Raw genomic sequence first — 17226 nt, 5'->3', positions numbered from 1 at the left:
TAATATCTTTACCTAATTTTGTTATCAGGGTTATGTGGCCTCACAGTATATGTTAAAGCATTTCCTCTGCTTCTGTTTTCTAAAACAGATTGTACAAAATTGGCATCACTTTCTCCTTGAATGTTGAATTCGCTAGTGAAACCATCTGAGACCAATGCTTTGTTTTGGAAGCACATAATTGAATTTATTTTGTAAGTTTATGCAAAGTCATTATTTCTCCTTGTGTGAGGTTTCACAGAATTGGTCCATTTCATCTGTTATCAAATTTGCACACTCAGAGTTGCTGATAATATCCCTTTATTATCCTTCTAATGTCCTAATGTTCATGAGAAAAGTAATAAAGTCACCTCTTTTCATTTCTGATTTCAGTAATTTTTGCTTTTTCTTTTGGTATGACAAAAAGTTTTATAAATTTCAACTTTTCATTGAATTTCATTCGTTTCATTGAATTTATTGTTTTGGGTTGAATTTTATTGATTTCTATTCTATTATTTCTTCTGCTTACTTTGGATTTAATTTGCTCTTCTTTTTCTAATTTCCTAAGGTAGATGCATGCTGATTTTAGATCCTTCACGTTTTCCAATATATGCATTCCATACTATAAATTTCCCTCTAGCCACTGCTTTTGCTGCATCTCACAAATTTTGATAACTTGTATTTTTATTTATTTAGTTCAAAATGTATTTTCTCTTGACACTTCTTTGACCCATGTGTTTAGAAGCTTGTTCCTTAATCTCAAAATATTTGGGGATTTTCCAGGTATTTTCATTATTTATTTCTAGTTTAATTCCCTTGTAAAGACATACTTTCTATGGTATCTTTTTTTTTTTTTTTTTGAGACGGGGTTTCGCTCGTTACCCAGGCTGGAGTACAATGGCGTGATCTCGGCTCACCGCAACCTCCGCCTCCTGGGTTCAAGCAATTCTCCTGCCTCAGCCTCACTAGTAGCTGAGACTACAGGCGTCCGCCACCATGCCCAGCTAATTTTTGTATTTTTAGTAGAGACGGGGTTTCACCATGTTGACCAGGATGGTCTCGATCTCTTGACCTCGTGATCCACCCGCCTCGGCCTCCCAAAGTGCTGGGATTACAGGCGTGAGCCACCGCGCCTGGCCTTATGGTATTTTTTTTTTTAATGTTAATTACCCCTTTATCACTATATGATGCCTCTCATAACCCTTATTCATTTTCCTTGTTCTGAAGTCAGCTTTGTATGAAATTAATATAGCTACTCCAGCTTTCTTTTGATGAATGTAGTTTGATATGATAGTTTATCTAGGCTACCATAACAAAATACCATACACTCGGTATCTTAAACAACAGAAATTTTCATTTACTCAAATTTCTGAAGACTGAAAGTCTGTGATCAGGGTGTCAGCATAGTCAACTTCTGGGAAGGCTCTCTTTCTCATTTGCAGACAGCTACCTTCTAGTTGCATTCTCACATGGCAAAGACAGCAAGCTTTCTATGTCCCTTCTTATACAGGTACTAACCTTATTTATGTTAGTCATGATGCCATCTAACCTTAATTATCTTCCAAGATCCCTATCTCCAAATACTATCACACTAGGAGTTAGGGTTTCAACATATACATTTGGGGAGCAAGGGGGAACATAAACATTCAGTCCCTAACACATGATGTAACTTTCTCCATCTTTAAAGTGGTTTTCTTTTTAGTCTTGCCTTTTAATCCATTGTGACAGTATCTGTGCATTTAGGCAACTCATATTTAAACTAACTGATATAAAGGACTATATTTGTTAATGTTTTCTATTAATTGCTTTTCTTTTGTTCTTTTATCTTCCACTTTTCTGCCTTGTCTAAATTTAATTCAGCATCTTGTATGATTCCATTGTCTCTGCTCTCTTACCAGGATTAAACAGATATATAACAATTCACCATCATGTGAATTGGCTCTCTGATTAATTGGAAACAAGATTCATTAAAATGAATGAACTTCTGAACACAGTCAAATGGCAGAAGAGAATGATAATGTAACATGAAAAATAATAGCACGCATCAAACAGTGGTTATCCCAGGCAGAGAGGAGTTAGGAAATATCAAAGGAAATTTCAGTTTTATCTCTATTATCTGCATTAATTTTTTGTATAATCAAAACTGTTAAAAATTTTTCATCTCTACATGCTAAAAAAAAGCAGGATTCCATCAAAACAAAGTTGGAAGATAAACAATAAACTAGGGAAAGTATTAAGAATATTAAAAGTAAGCTATTAGCATGCAACTTTCCATTAATTTTTGAGTCAACATGTCATAAAATGCAATAAAGTATTTAGTACACTACATTTAGCAACTGGTGGCATATTGACATACCCATAAAAACTTTTAGAGGCCGGGCATGGTGGCTCAAGCCTGTAATCCCAGCACTTTGGGAGGCCAAGGTGGGTGGATCACGAGGTCAAGAGATCGAGACCATCCTGGTCAACACAATGAAACCCCGTCTCTACTAAAAATACAAAAAATTAGCTGGGCATGGTGGCGCGTGCCTGTAATCCCAGCTACTCAGGAGGCTGAGGCAGGAGAATTGCCTGAACCCAGGAGGCGGAGGTTGCGGTGAGCCGAGATCGCACCATTGCACTCCAGCCTGGGTAACAAGAGCGAAACTCCGCCTCAAAAAAAAAAAAACTTTTAGAAAAATACAGTCTATTGATAGGCATTGCAAGTATAAGAATTACATTTTTTTTCTTTTGAGACGGAGTTTTGCTCATCACTCATGCTGGTGTGCAGTGGTGAGATCTCGGCTCACTGCAACCTCTGCCTCCCAGGTTCAAGTGATTCTCCTGCCTCAGCCTCCAAGTAGCTGGGATTACAGGCATGCACAACCATACTCAGCTAATTTTTTGTATTTTTAGTAGAGATGAGATTTCACCATGTTGGCCTGGGTGATCTTGAACTCCTGACCTCGGCACCCACCTTGGTCTCCCAAAGTGCTGGGATTACAGGTGTGAGCCACCACGCCCGGCCAGATTGCGTATTTTTAACGTTTTCAATTAGCAAACACCAAAAGTGTTTTGCTAGGGCTTCATAAACAACAGTACCATCTTTGCTAAAGAATTCTTGTCAGATCTACACTGCCATTTCTTCTCTCTCCAGCAACTTCAAAGAGTAAAAAGTTGCTCCCGTCTTCAATATTTAACTGGAGTATTCTCGGAGGTACTTTATGTATCATCTTCCCCTAAAAGAGTTACATGCCCTAAAATATAATAGTACTTGCATTTTCTACAGAGGGATTTGGTATATTGGAATATTATTTGTTTACTTTAGAAAAGAGGAAGTAATTAAGATAAGCAAGAAACCTGGATAATATACAGCAGAAAGCACTTTCAAGTAAAAAAGTAAACAGAAGTTTCTCTTAGGAACTAGTGATACTAAATGGATTTAGGATTCTCTAGTTTAGCTTTTATGTAATACTAAATGAGTCCTATATCTTATCTACCTTTAAAAAATATTTTCTAATTATAAAAATATGTCACATCACCAATAGCTAGAGATTTTTAGAAATAATTTTATTTACAGAAAATTCACAGAGGATTAATAAAATGTCATGAATACAATTTTGTTGGTAATAATTAGCAGAATCAGAGTAGACTAACATTAAGGTCACACGGTATATTAGTAATACAAACTAAAATATCAATTTTATGTTGGCTTTATCCATTATTTTTCATATTTCAATTTTAAACAAATCTAGAAATAAGGCAGTACATATGAAACTAATTTGTTAAGTATTTTTAAATCATGCCACATTCTACATCAGATATTACCTCAATTTTAAAACCATCTGCAAATTAAATGACCTTCCCATTATAATTTCTAAATATAAAGAACCAATTGGAACTTAAAATGCATAAAAGGTATTGTTATACTTCTTAAGAAAATACTGGCAATATTATAAATTAGCAAATAATTTTCTGAAGAATATTGCATAAGGTATATTAAATGTTTTATATCTAGAACAGTATCTACCTGCATTCTTATCCATATAATTAAAAACACCAAAGCACTGACTGAATAAGAAAGGACAATGTAAAAGTGAATAACAGATGGCAGCATGTGTCATTTAACAATAAAAGGAAGATGGACTATGTGAATTAATTTGCAAATAATGTTTTTTATCCAAATAGTCCTGTGGTTCCAATATACTTGAATGTTAAGATTTTTTACTGCGTGAAAAAAGAAAACATCCTTTTACTGATGGAAAGCTTCTAATCTTATTCGGGTTGGATCTTCTGGATGTCTCAAGGCAATTCCATTACGCAGAAGCAGCTCAACATAAGGTGGCCAAAAGGAATCACTAATTTTGACATATGGATCATGTGGAACATCAAATAATCTATTTATAAGAATCTAGGAGAAAATATCATTCAAAGTATACTTTACTTGGGAAAAAGACAATTTAGCTGTAATAAGTTTTTTTTCAAAGAATACTGACCTCTTTTCTCTTTCATTAACTGTTTATGTAGAACTTTTAATCTACAAATTTGAATTTCCTTTTTTAAAGAACTATGGATATTAGAGAATGAAAAAAGCTTGAAAGTGAATTTTTGCGTCTTAAAATTTGAAAACATTTCCTAAAAATTGGTTAGACAGAATGTACAATTCTCCCACTTCTCTTGGGATTCGTTATCTTCTTTAGGATAAAGACAAAAATCTTAAAAAAAAATTAATATTTAACAAAATACACAAAAAGTTAAAAAGAAAGGGAACAAATGTGTCTTTTTACTTGAAGAAAAAATCACTACTCCTACCCCCCACAAAACATCTATTCTTCTGACAAATCTTCAAAAGAGTCAATTTTATCATCATTTCCTTCAACTTCATTCTGAGTATCCCTGATTTCTTCACTGAGGATACAGTGGAATTACAATCACAAATTGAGAAGTTTTTTGAGTATTTGCATTAAATTCTATAGGCTAGCATGATCCAGACTGCATTCTATAGAACTGGACTCCCTAAAGATGTTCTTACTTCCTGAAAAACAGGGTTCTGTGATCCAATAAGCCTGGGAAAGCTTGCTAATGTGAATCGAGAATCGGCTGTCTTTCCCAAACACAATGCCATTATAAAAATTTTTTCAAGAAAAAAAATTTACAATTCTTTGAATACTAATGTTATGAAACAGTGAAAAATGCTAAATGTAGATAATTTATTATTTTGCCTCCTTTGTTATCTTACAGTGTCTTCACAAATTACAAAACTAGAACCCAAAGGAGTTAAGAGATTCCTCAGGGGCCCATAAGCAGTGGTGGATATTGGATTAGACTCTGTATCTCTGAATTGTCAGGCCAAATTTTTAACTGAAAGATGCTATTATTTTAAGGAACATGGAAAAGAAAATGCATAATTTATACAATTATAAAGTGCCATAGAGATAAAATTAATTAATCAAGCTCTAATCTTGATTACATTTTGTATCAATATCTCATTTATTGAAATAAATTTTTCAACTATCATTAATTATTTCAAGTCCCATATCCTGTGGGAAAAACAGCTCTGTCCTCATTTGAGTATCATGATAAAGAATTAAATATTATTTGTATTTTAAAACAATGGATTATTTTAGTACTTATTTTAGGACAAATCTTTCCTATTTTGCATTTCTAATTTTAATTATATTTTTATTTTTAACCTAACTGCAGTTTTAATATTAGTTCCTTTATTCCTGACAATATGAGCCTTGAAGACAAACTTAGGATTCTAATGCTAAGTTTTATATGCTGATATAGTTTAGGTGTGTCGCCTGCCAAATCTCATATTAAAATGTAATCCCCAATGTTGGAGGTGGGGCCTGGTGGGAGGTAACTGGATCAGAAGGATGAATTTCTCATGAATGCTTTGGCATATCTCCTTGATACTGTCCTCATGATAATGAGTTCTCACAAGATCTGGTTGTTTAAAAGAGTGTGTGGTACCTTTCCCATTCCCTCTTGCTCCCACTCTGGCCATGTGACTGGCTGTTCCTGCTTCACCTTCTGCCATGAGTAAAAGCTCCCTTAGACCTCCCTAGAAGCTGAGTAGATCCAGTGTCATGTTTGTACAGCCTGCAAACCATGAGCCAATTAAGGTTCTTTTCTTTACAAGTTATACAGTCTCAGGTATTTCTTTACAGCAACATGAGAATGGCCTAACACATGTGGTTCATACTAGGTACCCTACTCAAAAATTACACGTAATACCTTTCAGTATTTCCATGACTGACAATTTTTATTAGAAAAAAAAAAAATGTTAAGTAATCCATGAGAAACACTAGTCATCTTAGCTTCAGTATAAACTAGACTAGCTAGAAATATGTTAAAAGATTCTAATTATGAATCTAATAAGTATTTGTATTTTCTTTTCAAAGCAATAATATTCTGTATTAAATCCTGAGGAACCAAAACGAATCAGCTGGCCAAAAAGAGATTTTAACACCTAGTTTCTTAAGTTAAATGAAACACGTTTTCCGAAATCGCTCTTTCTTCAAAATTTATCAATGACCTTAAAAGGGGGTACACTAATTGGTAAATATCCTGTTCTTCATACACCATTTCATTTTCCTCTCTGCCCAATTTGTCATGAATTGTCATATCAAGATCTTCCAAAGTATTCAATATAATTGATAATATATGGTTGAGGTTGAAAAACATTTTTGAAAAGGTCAAAGATATTTATCAAACAAGGTACATGTCAAATCAGAAAAAGTTGGAAAATTCAGTACTTACATTATGAGAAAAGAGACTGATGTTATTTAAGAAAAACTGTAAAATTTCTACAATTTTGTGGATGGAATCTTTATGTTTATTATGTATTTTATATAGAGCACAGAGCTACCAATTAGAGTTGATGTAACAGCATAGGATTTCCCTATGTAAATATTAGATAACATCATTAAAAAAACTTTTTTCACCCTGTCAGCTCATACCTAGACAAACATTTTACCTGTAATAAATCTTGGGAATATGATTAAGAGACAGACTTTAAATTCTGATTATTTTGAAAAAATAACAGTATTCCTCTCAGTATTATACAATGGACAGAAACTAATTTTATACCAAGATACATTATAATAAATATATTTAATAAAGATTGATGAATACTTAAGAACTAAAGCAGTATTTTTTGTTTCTCGAGCCTCAGTATAATTGTTCACAATGACTGAGACAGCTTCAAGACAAAACAAACTACATAAGACACTTACCTCTAACATTTCATGCAGTGTTATCAGCTGTATAGTTGATTCTTGAATGTTTTTCTTTGAGAGAAATGTGAACAACAAATAATTACCACTTCAGTTCTGCCAATGGTGAAATATTAGACTGTATTTACAAAACTTTTATTTTATTTTATTTTTGAGACAGAGATTCGTTCTTGGAGCCCAGGCTGGAGTGCAATGATGTGATCTCAGGTCACCACAATTTGCGCCTCCCAGGTGCAAGCAATTCTCCTCCCTCAGCCTCCCGAATGGCTAAGATTACAGGTGCCCGCCACCATGCCTGGATAATTTTTGTATTTTCAGGAAAGACGGGGTTTCACCATGTTGGCCAGGCTGGCCTCGAACTCCTGATCTCAGGTGATCCGCCCGCATCAGCCTCCCAAAGTGCTGGGATTACAGGCATGAGCCACCGTACCCGGCCAAGACTTTAAAAATTAGTATTTCTTATTCGTAGTGGTACAAAGTAACCAAAATCAAATATTCATAATTAAGTGACAAAAAAATTTTGATAGTAACATTGTATTTAGGTCAGATTCATAAAAATGCAGTTGAAATATCTTCTAAGACAGTGAAAACTTTTCTAGTTACTGGAAGAGACAAAACTATCCATAAAGATATAGTAGATATACGCATTATATATATTCATATAAAAGAAAGTTTAATATTTAAATCCCTCAACAAAAATTCCCCAAATGACATTGTGAGACTTAATAATCTTTCTTTATAGCTCTTGACAGTTTGTCATGTTAACTCATTAGTTGTTTCTTCCTTGGAATGACAGAGGATAAATCTCATTCCCATTCCACCCAAGAGTTCCTCAAATATTTAAAGACCGCTATTATAAGGCCCAAGTCTTCTCTTCTTCATATTAATCACCATTTGCTTCTTCAATTATTTTTCTTTTTCTTTTTTTTTAGAGAGAGGGTCTCACTGTGTTACCCAGGCTAGAGTGCAGTGGTGCCATCATAACTCATTGCAGCCTTGAGTTCCTGGGCTCAAGCTATCTTCCGACCTCAGCCTCCAGAGTAACTGGGACTACTACGTTGTCCAAGCTGGTCTCAAATTTCTGGCTTCAAGTGATCCTCCCACCTCAGTTCCTAAAGTGCTGGGATTACAGATGTGAGCCACCACACCCTACCTCAATTATTATTCATATGGCATAAATTTGAGGCTTGTATATGCCATGGTTATTCTCTGAATGTGCTCTAATTTAGTCTTTTGTTTTCCTTCAACCTGTCTCCCACAATGACCTAGGTGCAATTTGATTACCAAGAAAAAAAGAACACCCACTTTCATAATTACGGAGACTAGAATTCTATTCATTAAATTTAAGACGGTATTATCTTTCAGACATCTATTTTTCCCTGTGGACTTCTAAGAATACTATCATCTAAAATGCCAAAGTGTTTTTCATATATCTAGCTAAAAATGTCTTTTTCTGTAATGTTTTAAACATAAATATTCTATGTATTTCTATTTAAAATCATCCTATTTGCCTTACTTCCTAACTAGCTAAGAAATATAGTCTTTATTCTGTCATCCAACATATTTACTATCTAGCTCTCTTACTTTCACATAATTTGTAAACTTTGATAGCCACATATTCTACTCTTTTTTTTTTTTTTTTTTTTTTTTTTTTTTTTTTTTTTGAGACGGAGTTTCGCTCTTGTTACCCAGGCTGGAGTGCAATGGCACCATCTCGGCTCACCGCAACCTCTGCCTCCTGGGTTCAGGCAATTCTCCTGCCTCAGCCTCCTGAGTAGCTGGGATTACAGGCACGTGCCACCATGCCCAGCTAATTTTTTGTATTTTTAGTAGAGACGGGGTTTCACCATGTTGACCAGGTTGGTCTCGATCTCTCGACCTTGTGATCCACCCGCCTCGGCCTCCCAAAGTGCTGGGATTACAGGCTTGAGCCACCGCGCCCGGCTCATATTCTACTCTTTACCTAAGTTATTGTTAAAAATGTTTAATAGGACAGACTCTAAAGGAAACTGCTAGAAAGTTCCAAGATAATACTAATCCTAATCAGGTTTTGAATTCAGACATTCAATTAATTATAAAGTTGTTTACTACAATGACACCTATTACTTTTCTAATACCAGTCAGAGATTACCATGAAATTCTTATAAAGCCTTGCAGAAATACAAATATATTTAAAGAAATAGTAAAATAACACTAACAAAAATAAATATGATTCCTGAATAAAGACAGCAGAGAGGATCTCAAACTCTCCTAATACTTTATTAAAGAAAAGAGTGGTATAAATGAGCATATGATTAGTGGTGAAGACAGCACAATTACAGAACTGATTAATAAATGAGAAACAAGATGCGGATTAAATTATAAGGACTTGAGACAATCAAAGGAAATGCAGAAAAAATATACAAAAGAAATTTTTTTTTTTTTTTTTTTAGATGGAGTTTCGCTCTTGTTACCCAGGCTGGAGTGCAATGGCGCGATCTCGGCTCACCACAACCTCCACCTCCTGGGTTCAGGCAATTCTCCTGCCTCAGCCTCCTGAGTAGCTGGGATTACAGACATGTGTCACCATGCCCAGCTAATTTTTTGTATTTTTAGTAGAGACGGGGTTTCATTGTGTTGACCAGGATGGTCTCGATCTCTCAACCTCGTGATCCACCCGCCTCGGCCTCCCAAAGTGCTGGGATTACAGGCTTGAGCCACCGCGCCCGGTCACAAAAGAAAATTTCTATGAAATGAAATGTGATCTAAACTGCCCCAAAAAAGAACATATCTTTTTCAAATGAAAATTGATACTGAATAATCAAAATTGTGAAATAGTCTTATGTTATTTAAGTTATGTTATCTTATGTTCAAAGCTAAAGAACTCTACAGATACACAGTCAGAATCAACAAGTCATCTATAGGCTGGCCTCAGATTTCTCTATACCACATTCCATTTTAGAAGACAGGGAGCAATGCCTAACAAAACCTGAGATTTAAAAAAATATGCTTAAAATATCCTTCTGGTATAAAGACAAAGTATTTATACCATCCAAGAATCCAAAGACTAAAACATACAAGAATTCTTGAAATTACTTGTGAACGAAATCCATCAAACCAAGTGATCGATTAAACTTAAGAACTCAAAAATGTATGGTAAAAGATAACGAGCACTGACTCCAATACAATGTAGAATGAAGGCTAAATATGGCTAAATATAAATTGTGTTTTCTGAATAAAATATAAATGCTATAAACCTGCCAAAGTAAAAAGAACACGAAATAGAAATAAAGGTATAGGAAAAACAGTGTTAATTTTCTTATCTTTCACAGCAGTCAACTAATAATTGCCTAGAATTGAGATACGAAGTTAAACTATAATTTTCCATGTTTTTCATGCTTTACTTGTTTCCTTTACATTATATTCCTTTCCTTCCTATCATATTTCCTTTATATTGAAAGGATCTCTCCAGAACCAAAATGATGCAAAGAAATATTTATCTGAGTTCAGCTGTTGAACTTCACTCATTCTTTTTCTTCTCTCAAATTTAAGTAAAATTAGGCTGGGTACAGTGGCTCAAACTTGTAATCCCAGCACTTTGGGAGGCCAAGGTAGGTGGATCACCTGAGGTCAGGAGATCAAGACCAGCCTGGGCAACATAGTAAAACCCACCTCTACTAAATAAAATTTAAAAAAAAAAAAAAGTAGCCAGGCGTGGCAGTATGCAACTGTAATCCCAAGAGGCTGAGGCAGGAGAATCGCTTGAACCCAGGAAGTAGAGGTTGCAGTGAATGGAGATCACAGCCACTGTACTCCAGCCTGGGTGACAGAGCAAAACTCTGTCTCAAAAAAAAAAAAAAAAAAAAAAAAAAAAAAGTTAAGTAAAATTACATTTACTATTATGCACTTACAAAATTACATAGATCCAGGCATCCATCAACCCATCCATTTATGGTTCTGTATGTGTATGTGCTTAGCAAGATGTCTCAAATGACATTCACCTAATACTAACTGTGAGGTTCACCTAATGGTAATGATCTGATGGAGGGAGTTTTGTCTTTAGCTTTCTTCTTTGCATACATCTGAGTTATAAGGTCCAGTGTTGTGGAGTAAAAGATATCTCCCCAAAATTCATATGCTGAAGCCCTAATGTAGCTATGTTTTTTAAAATAAAGTCTTAAATAAGGTAATTATGGATAAATGAGGTCAAAAGAATGGGCTCTAATCCAATGTGAATGGTTTCCTCATAAAGAGAGGAAGAGACACTTGACAATTCTTTTTTTCCTGTGTACACAAAGAGCCCAATGTGTGAACACAATGAGCAAGTGGTCATCTACAAGCCAGGAAGAGAGACCTCACCAGAGACCAACCCTGACAGTACCTTCCCTTCATCTTGGAATTCTAGCTTCTACATTGTGAAACTTTTGGTTAAGCCACCCAGTCTGTGGTATTTTGTTATGGCAACCCAAGCAGACTAATACATACAGTATTGTTGGGGAGAGAAAGAAAGAAAAACGGGGGGGAGGGGGGCGAGAGAGAGAGAGAGAGAGAGAGAGAAACACACAGAGAAAAACAGAGAGACAAGAATCACTTTGTAACACATATCAATAGTTCTTATACACCATAAAAAAGAAGTGAAGTTATCAAATCTGACTTTGTAACCCCACAGTGGCTCATGGTAATCAGTGTTTCCTTTTCAAGATGCCTCAAACCTCTGGTTCTATTAGTGGAGCTTAATAGGTACATCTAAAAAAAAAAAAAATGTTGAACACAATGAAGGAGACTGGGACCAGAAAATACATCAGTGAGTTGTTGCAAGGTTAAGGTTATTAAGAGGCAAGGAATCATGAATTTTAATGAAATGGTCAATAGAAGGCTGTCATACTTTTACAAATAAGTAAGAGGCAAAAAACAATAATAGAATAGGAGACACACTCCGTAACAAATGTAAAGCCAACAGACAATCACAGATAAGAAAGGGAAGAATAAAAAGAACACAGATAGTAAAAACAAAAACAATCAGAACTTTTCTCTTTTTCCTAATATATTCATATCCATTCAATAAATATGAACTGAGAAGGTTCTATATAAAAGATATGCAAGATAGAAGAGATACAAAGAAGAATTAAACACATCGAGTGGCTCACAGGGCACGGGGGTGAAGGGAGAGACAGATATAAAACAACACTAACAAAATCATTTGACAAGTGTCAAATAGGACACATAGAGCCAGGTTCAGTAGCTCACATCTGTAGTCCCAGCTGTGTGGAGGCTGAGGCAGGAGGGTAGCTTCAGCCCAGGAGTTCAAGTCTAACCTGGGCAACATAGCAAGACCTTGTCTCTAAAACATGAATCAATAGGTGGGATGAGGTGGTTCACACCTGTAATCCCAGCACTTTGGAAGGCTGAGGTGGGCAGATCACCTGAGATACGGCCTGGCCAACATGGTGAAACCCTGTCTTTACTAAAAATATAAAAGATTAGCTGGGCATAGTGGCATGCACTTGTAGTCCCAGCTACTTGAGAGGCTGAAACAGGAGAATCACTTGAACCCGGGAGGCAGAGGTTACAGTGAGCAGAGCACTGCACTCTAGTCTGGGTGACACAGCAAGACTCGGTCCCAAAAAATAAAATTAAATTAAAAATAAATTGGGCCGGGTGCGGTGGCTCATACCTGTAATCCCAGCACTTTGGGAGGCTGAGGTGGGTGGATCACCTGAGGTCAGGAGTTTGAGACCATCCTGGCTAACATGGTAAAATTTCATTTCTACTAAAAACACAAAAGATTAGCCGGGTGTGGCCGTGCACGCCTATAATCTCGGCTATTTGGGAGGCTGAGGCAGAAGAATTGCTTGAACCTGAGGCAGAGGTTGCACCAGTTAGCCAAGATCGTGCCATTGCACTCCAGCTTGAGTGACAAGAGCAAAACTCTGTCAAAAAAAAAAATTAGTAAAAGAACACCTAAATTTCATAATGTTTCACTCAAAAGATGTTTGAACTATTTTAAGTAGGAATCTGCTATCCTCACCAGATCAGAAGGGTTTTCTAGGCAGAAAATATAGAATGTATAAGGCACAAAAAAGTGAGAGAATGATTGGAGACAAAGCTGAATGGATTCATGTAAGGGATGGATGAATGCTTGGAGATGAGGATGAGGAGATAGAAATCCATAGTATAAATCCTAATGAAGAGATTTCTAAGGAGTTTACAGACTCCATTCCCTAGGGAGCCATGAAAGATGTTATGCTGAAATGATTAAACTAAACATATTATTATTCAATGATTATTCCAATTACAAAAGTCTTATTTATTAATATCATATATATTAAAGAACTGTTCACAATCTTCTGTCACTCAATAAAATATTTGCTTTTTCAGAAAAGGTTTATTTCATTATAGCTAGTATTCAAATAGTAACTGACATTAATCTATTACAAATTTTAAACATCATTCTTTTGATTTAAAAAGTTGCACATATTCATCACAGAAAATTGAAAAAATAGTGAAAGGCAAAAAAAAAAAAAAGAAAAAAAAAACCCACCTACAATCCTAGCTCTGACATAAGCACTGTCAATTTTTTAACATAAATTAGATTCAAACAATTTAATCATCGGTGTTTTATTCATTTAACAATAAGTTGTATTTCTTTAACTTCTTTGAATACATTGTATTAAAAGCTGACTTAGTCCCATCATATGGTTATTTAACATAAAAAACATAATCTGGCTGTGTGTGGTGGCTCACACCTGTAATCCTAGCACCTAATCATCCCACTTGGGAGGCGGAGGTAGGCAGACTGCCTGAGCTCAGGAGTTCAAGATCAGCCTAGGCAATTTGATGAAATCACTTCTCTACTAAAAACACACAAAAAATTAGCTGGGCATGGTGGCGCACACCTGTAGTCCCAGCTACTAGGAAGACTGAGGCATGAGAATCACTTGAACCCAGGAGGCAGAGGTTGCAGTGAGCTGAATCATGCCATTGAACTCCAGCCTGGGTGACAGAGTGAGACTCTGTCCCCCATCCCACAAAAAATATGCATATACTTAATCCCATTTTATTGAATAATTAGGTTGCTTCTAGTCTTTTAGTAAATATAATGTGATAATGGCATATTTCCATACATGTGTATACCTTTAAACTAAATATTTGCTTTTAAAGCTACCTAAAATAATTTTAATTATTATCTACATAAATGTCTTCTCTAAAACTTACCTTTTTCTTTTTAACACTTCCATCAGGCAGAGGAAAATGGCCTTCTAGAAACTCACCCAAGGTACTCAAGAGTTTCTCCTTATATTCTTTTACATTAAGCAGTTTAGTTTTCAGCTCCTTAAAGACTCTAATAAATTTAAAAAATTAAGAGAAACATTTGACTGATAAAACACATATGCACATGTAACCAGTTAGTCACAAAGTTGATAAAAAACTGTTAAAATTTCATTTGCTCAAACCAAATAACTAGCTTTTTGAAAATAATACCATCTATATAACAAGTAGAGAAACCAAAGGTACAGTCAGGTCATTCATAAAAGATCATATTGCTAATAGTTGACAAAAGTTAGGGCAAGACTCCCGATTCATAGTAAAATTTACATTCATCTGTATTTCATGTAACACAAAAAATAAAATACTTTTCCTATTTTAGAAACCTAGAACATAAAATTAATACCTTGATTCAGAAAATGTTTCAACTTTATTTTTCAATTCATCGTGTAGTACATTAAGAGATTCCATTATCTGCTGCTGTTCATCCAGCCACCGTTGTTCCCTTCCGACGTGGAAAAAACAAAACAAGCAATATCCAAATAAAACTTTAAACGCTACTTCAACATATGTGAATGATTAATAGTAATTATAATACTAACATACCTTTCTAAGTCTTCCTTTAACTTTTCATTCTTTGACTCCATAGTGGATAGTACCATTTCAAGATCATGTCTCAATTTTTGGAACTAGAATATAATAATTAAAATTCATTGCTTAGTCTTTAATCCTACAGTTTTGTTTCTGAATGACAGTGAAATTTACATAGTGGTCCAGGATATTTCCATTCAGACATCAGTAGTAAAACAGCCTAACAGGAAGCATTTAAAAGGGCAAATACATAGTAGGTGCTACGTTTGTGGTAGTATTCCATGGTTAAATCCAAAAATCTAAGAAGGGGTTTTGAGTAGTAAATTTTAATTTCATATTGAAAGGCAAGTTAATGGTGTGTTTTCAGTAATCAGAAATCAGATACCTTTTCTAAGGAGACTGTACAAAACACAAACAAATGACTATCACACATTCAATATTTATTCAATCAATCAATCAAATTTGTTGATCAATCATTGACTACTAGGCATTGTTGGAGGAGGGAGAAATGCAAAGGTAAACAGAACAAAGCAGGGAATCCAGACAATGTTTACTCCAGCAATGGTCAAGTGTTATAAAGAAAAAAAAAAGTCAAAATAAAAGTAAAGGTATGAAGAACAACAAATAGATATTTTAGGTATTATGATGTGGAAAGACTTCTCTGATCAGGTAACATTTAAATAACAGAGAAAGAAGACAAAGGAAAATATGTTGTTCTCCAGCAAAAGAATGTTCCAGGGAAAGGGAATAGTAAATACAAAGGCCAAGAAGCAGAGGAATGCTTGAGGCATTTGAGGAACAACAAAGAAGACTAAAGAGAATTAAAATAAGCACTAGTGTTCCATTCTTCTGATCACGAGTTTCCTTTAGCTTTTTCTAAACATATATTACAAACCCTAAAGTAACTATGAAGAACAAGGAAAAGAAATAATATGCCAATATTGATAATTAAGAGACCAGCCTGGGCAACATGGTGAAACCCTGTTTAAAAACCCCTGTAATTTTGAAATAAATATAAAAATTAGCCAAGCATGGTAGCACATGCCTGTAGTCCCAGCTACTTGGAAGGCTGAGGTGGGAGGATCACTTGAGGCCAGGAGGTGAAGGCTGCAGTAAGCTGAGATTATACCACTCTGCGCAACAGAGTGAGACCCTGCCTCAACAACAACAACAACAACAACTACAACAAAATACACAATCCAAGAAAGTAGGAAAGGAAGAAAACAAGAACAGAAAAAAAGCAGGATGAAAAGAAAGATAAATCAAGGCCAAGCTTGATGACTCATTCATATAATTCTACCACTTTAGGAGGCTAAGGTGAAAGGGTTGTTTGAAGCCAGGAGTTCAAGGCTGCAGTGAGCTATGATAGCAACACTGCTCCTAGCCTGGGCAACTAAGCGAGATCCTCTGTTCCCAAACCTCCCCCCAAAAACAAAAGATAAATCAGTAACATAGATTTCAATGCAACCATATCGATTACATTAAATACGGTCTAACAATGACATTAAATTGAAAAGTAACAGAAAGGTATATAGAAAACTTTGAAACTATTTAGATACAAAAAACACTTCTAAATAATCCATGGGTTAAAGAAGCAACCAACAGGAAAACAGAAAATTATAACTGAGTAGAAATAAAAACATAACATCAAAATTTGTCTTTTTCTCCCCCATCTCCCAAACAATTGACATGCAACATCAAGGTTTTTGGGATCAAGCAAAAGCAATACTCAGATAAGAATTTAGAGCACTAAAAGCCTATTTATTTTTATTTTTGAGACAAAGTCTCACTCTGTTGCCAGGCTGGAGTGCAGTGGCGTGATCTTGGCTCACTGCAACCTCCACTTCCCAGGTTCAAGTGATTCTCCTTCCTCAGCCTCCTGAGTAGCTGGGACTACAGGTGTATGCCACCACGTCCAGCTAATTTTTGTATTTTCAGTAGAGATGGGGTTTCACCATGTTGGCCAGGATGGTCTCGTGATCTGCCCGACTTGGCCTCCCAAAGTGCTGAGATTACAGGCATAAGCCACTGCACCAAACCTAAAAGCCTATTTTAAAAGAATAGAATGCTCTCAAATTAATAACCTCAGCTTGTATCATAAGAAAAATGAAAAAGCGCAAATAAAACCCACAGCAAGCTGCAGAAATAACAGTAACAACAAAGAAGTTAAATCAGTACAATATAAAACAAATAA

At 35.3% G+C, this 17226-nt stretch overlaps 1 protein-coding gene across 9 annotated transcripts in view; it reads right to left on the bottom strand.

The window, feature by feature from the left end:
* CENPK (centromere protein K) overlaps window positions 1–17226 on the bottom strand; it is a 65703-nt gene that overhangs the window by 12850 nt on the left and 35627 nt on the right. For 6 of the 9 annotated variants that reach the window (XM_074385514.1, XM_074385494.1, XM_074385489.1 and 3 more), the window contains 5 exons: window positions 15048–15130; window positions 14848–14946; window positions 14391–14517; window positions 7197–7250; window positions 3505–4366 (listed from right to left, as the gene is read on the bottom strand). In XM_074385514.1, coding sequence (XP_074241615.1) covers window positions 4208–4366; window positions 7197–7250; window positions 14391–14517; window positions 14848–14946; window positions 15048–15130 — 522 coding nt within the window. In that variant the 3' untranslated portion in view covers window positions 3505–4207. Of the gene's footprint in view, window positions 1–3504; window positions 4367–7196; window positions 7251–14390; window positions 14518–14847; window positions 14947–15047; window positions 15131–17226 lie in introns of those variants that run through there. The other 3 variants (XR_012513635.1, XR_012513634.1, XM_074385519.1) reach the window with 1 other exon arrangement.

Source organism: Saimiri boliviensis, chromosome 1 (genome assembly GCF_048565385.1).
Source record: "Saimiri boliviensis isolate mSaiBol1 chromosome 1, mSaiBol1.pri, whole genome shotgun sequence".
In the NCBI taxonomy this organism is placed as follows: Eukaryota; Metazoa; Chordata; class Mammalia; order Primates; family Cebidae; genus Saimiri; species Saimiri boliviensis.
This window is presented reverse-complemented; position numbering and strand designations above follow the sequence as displayed.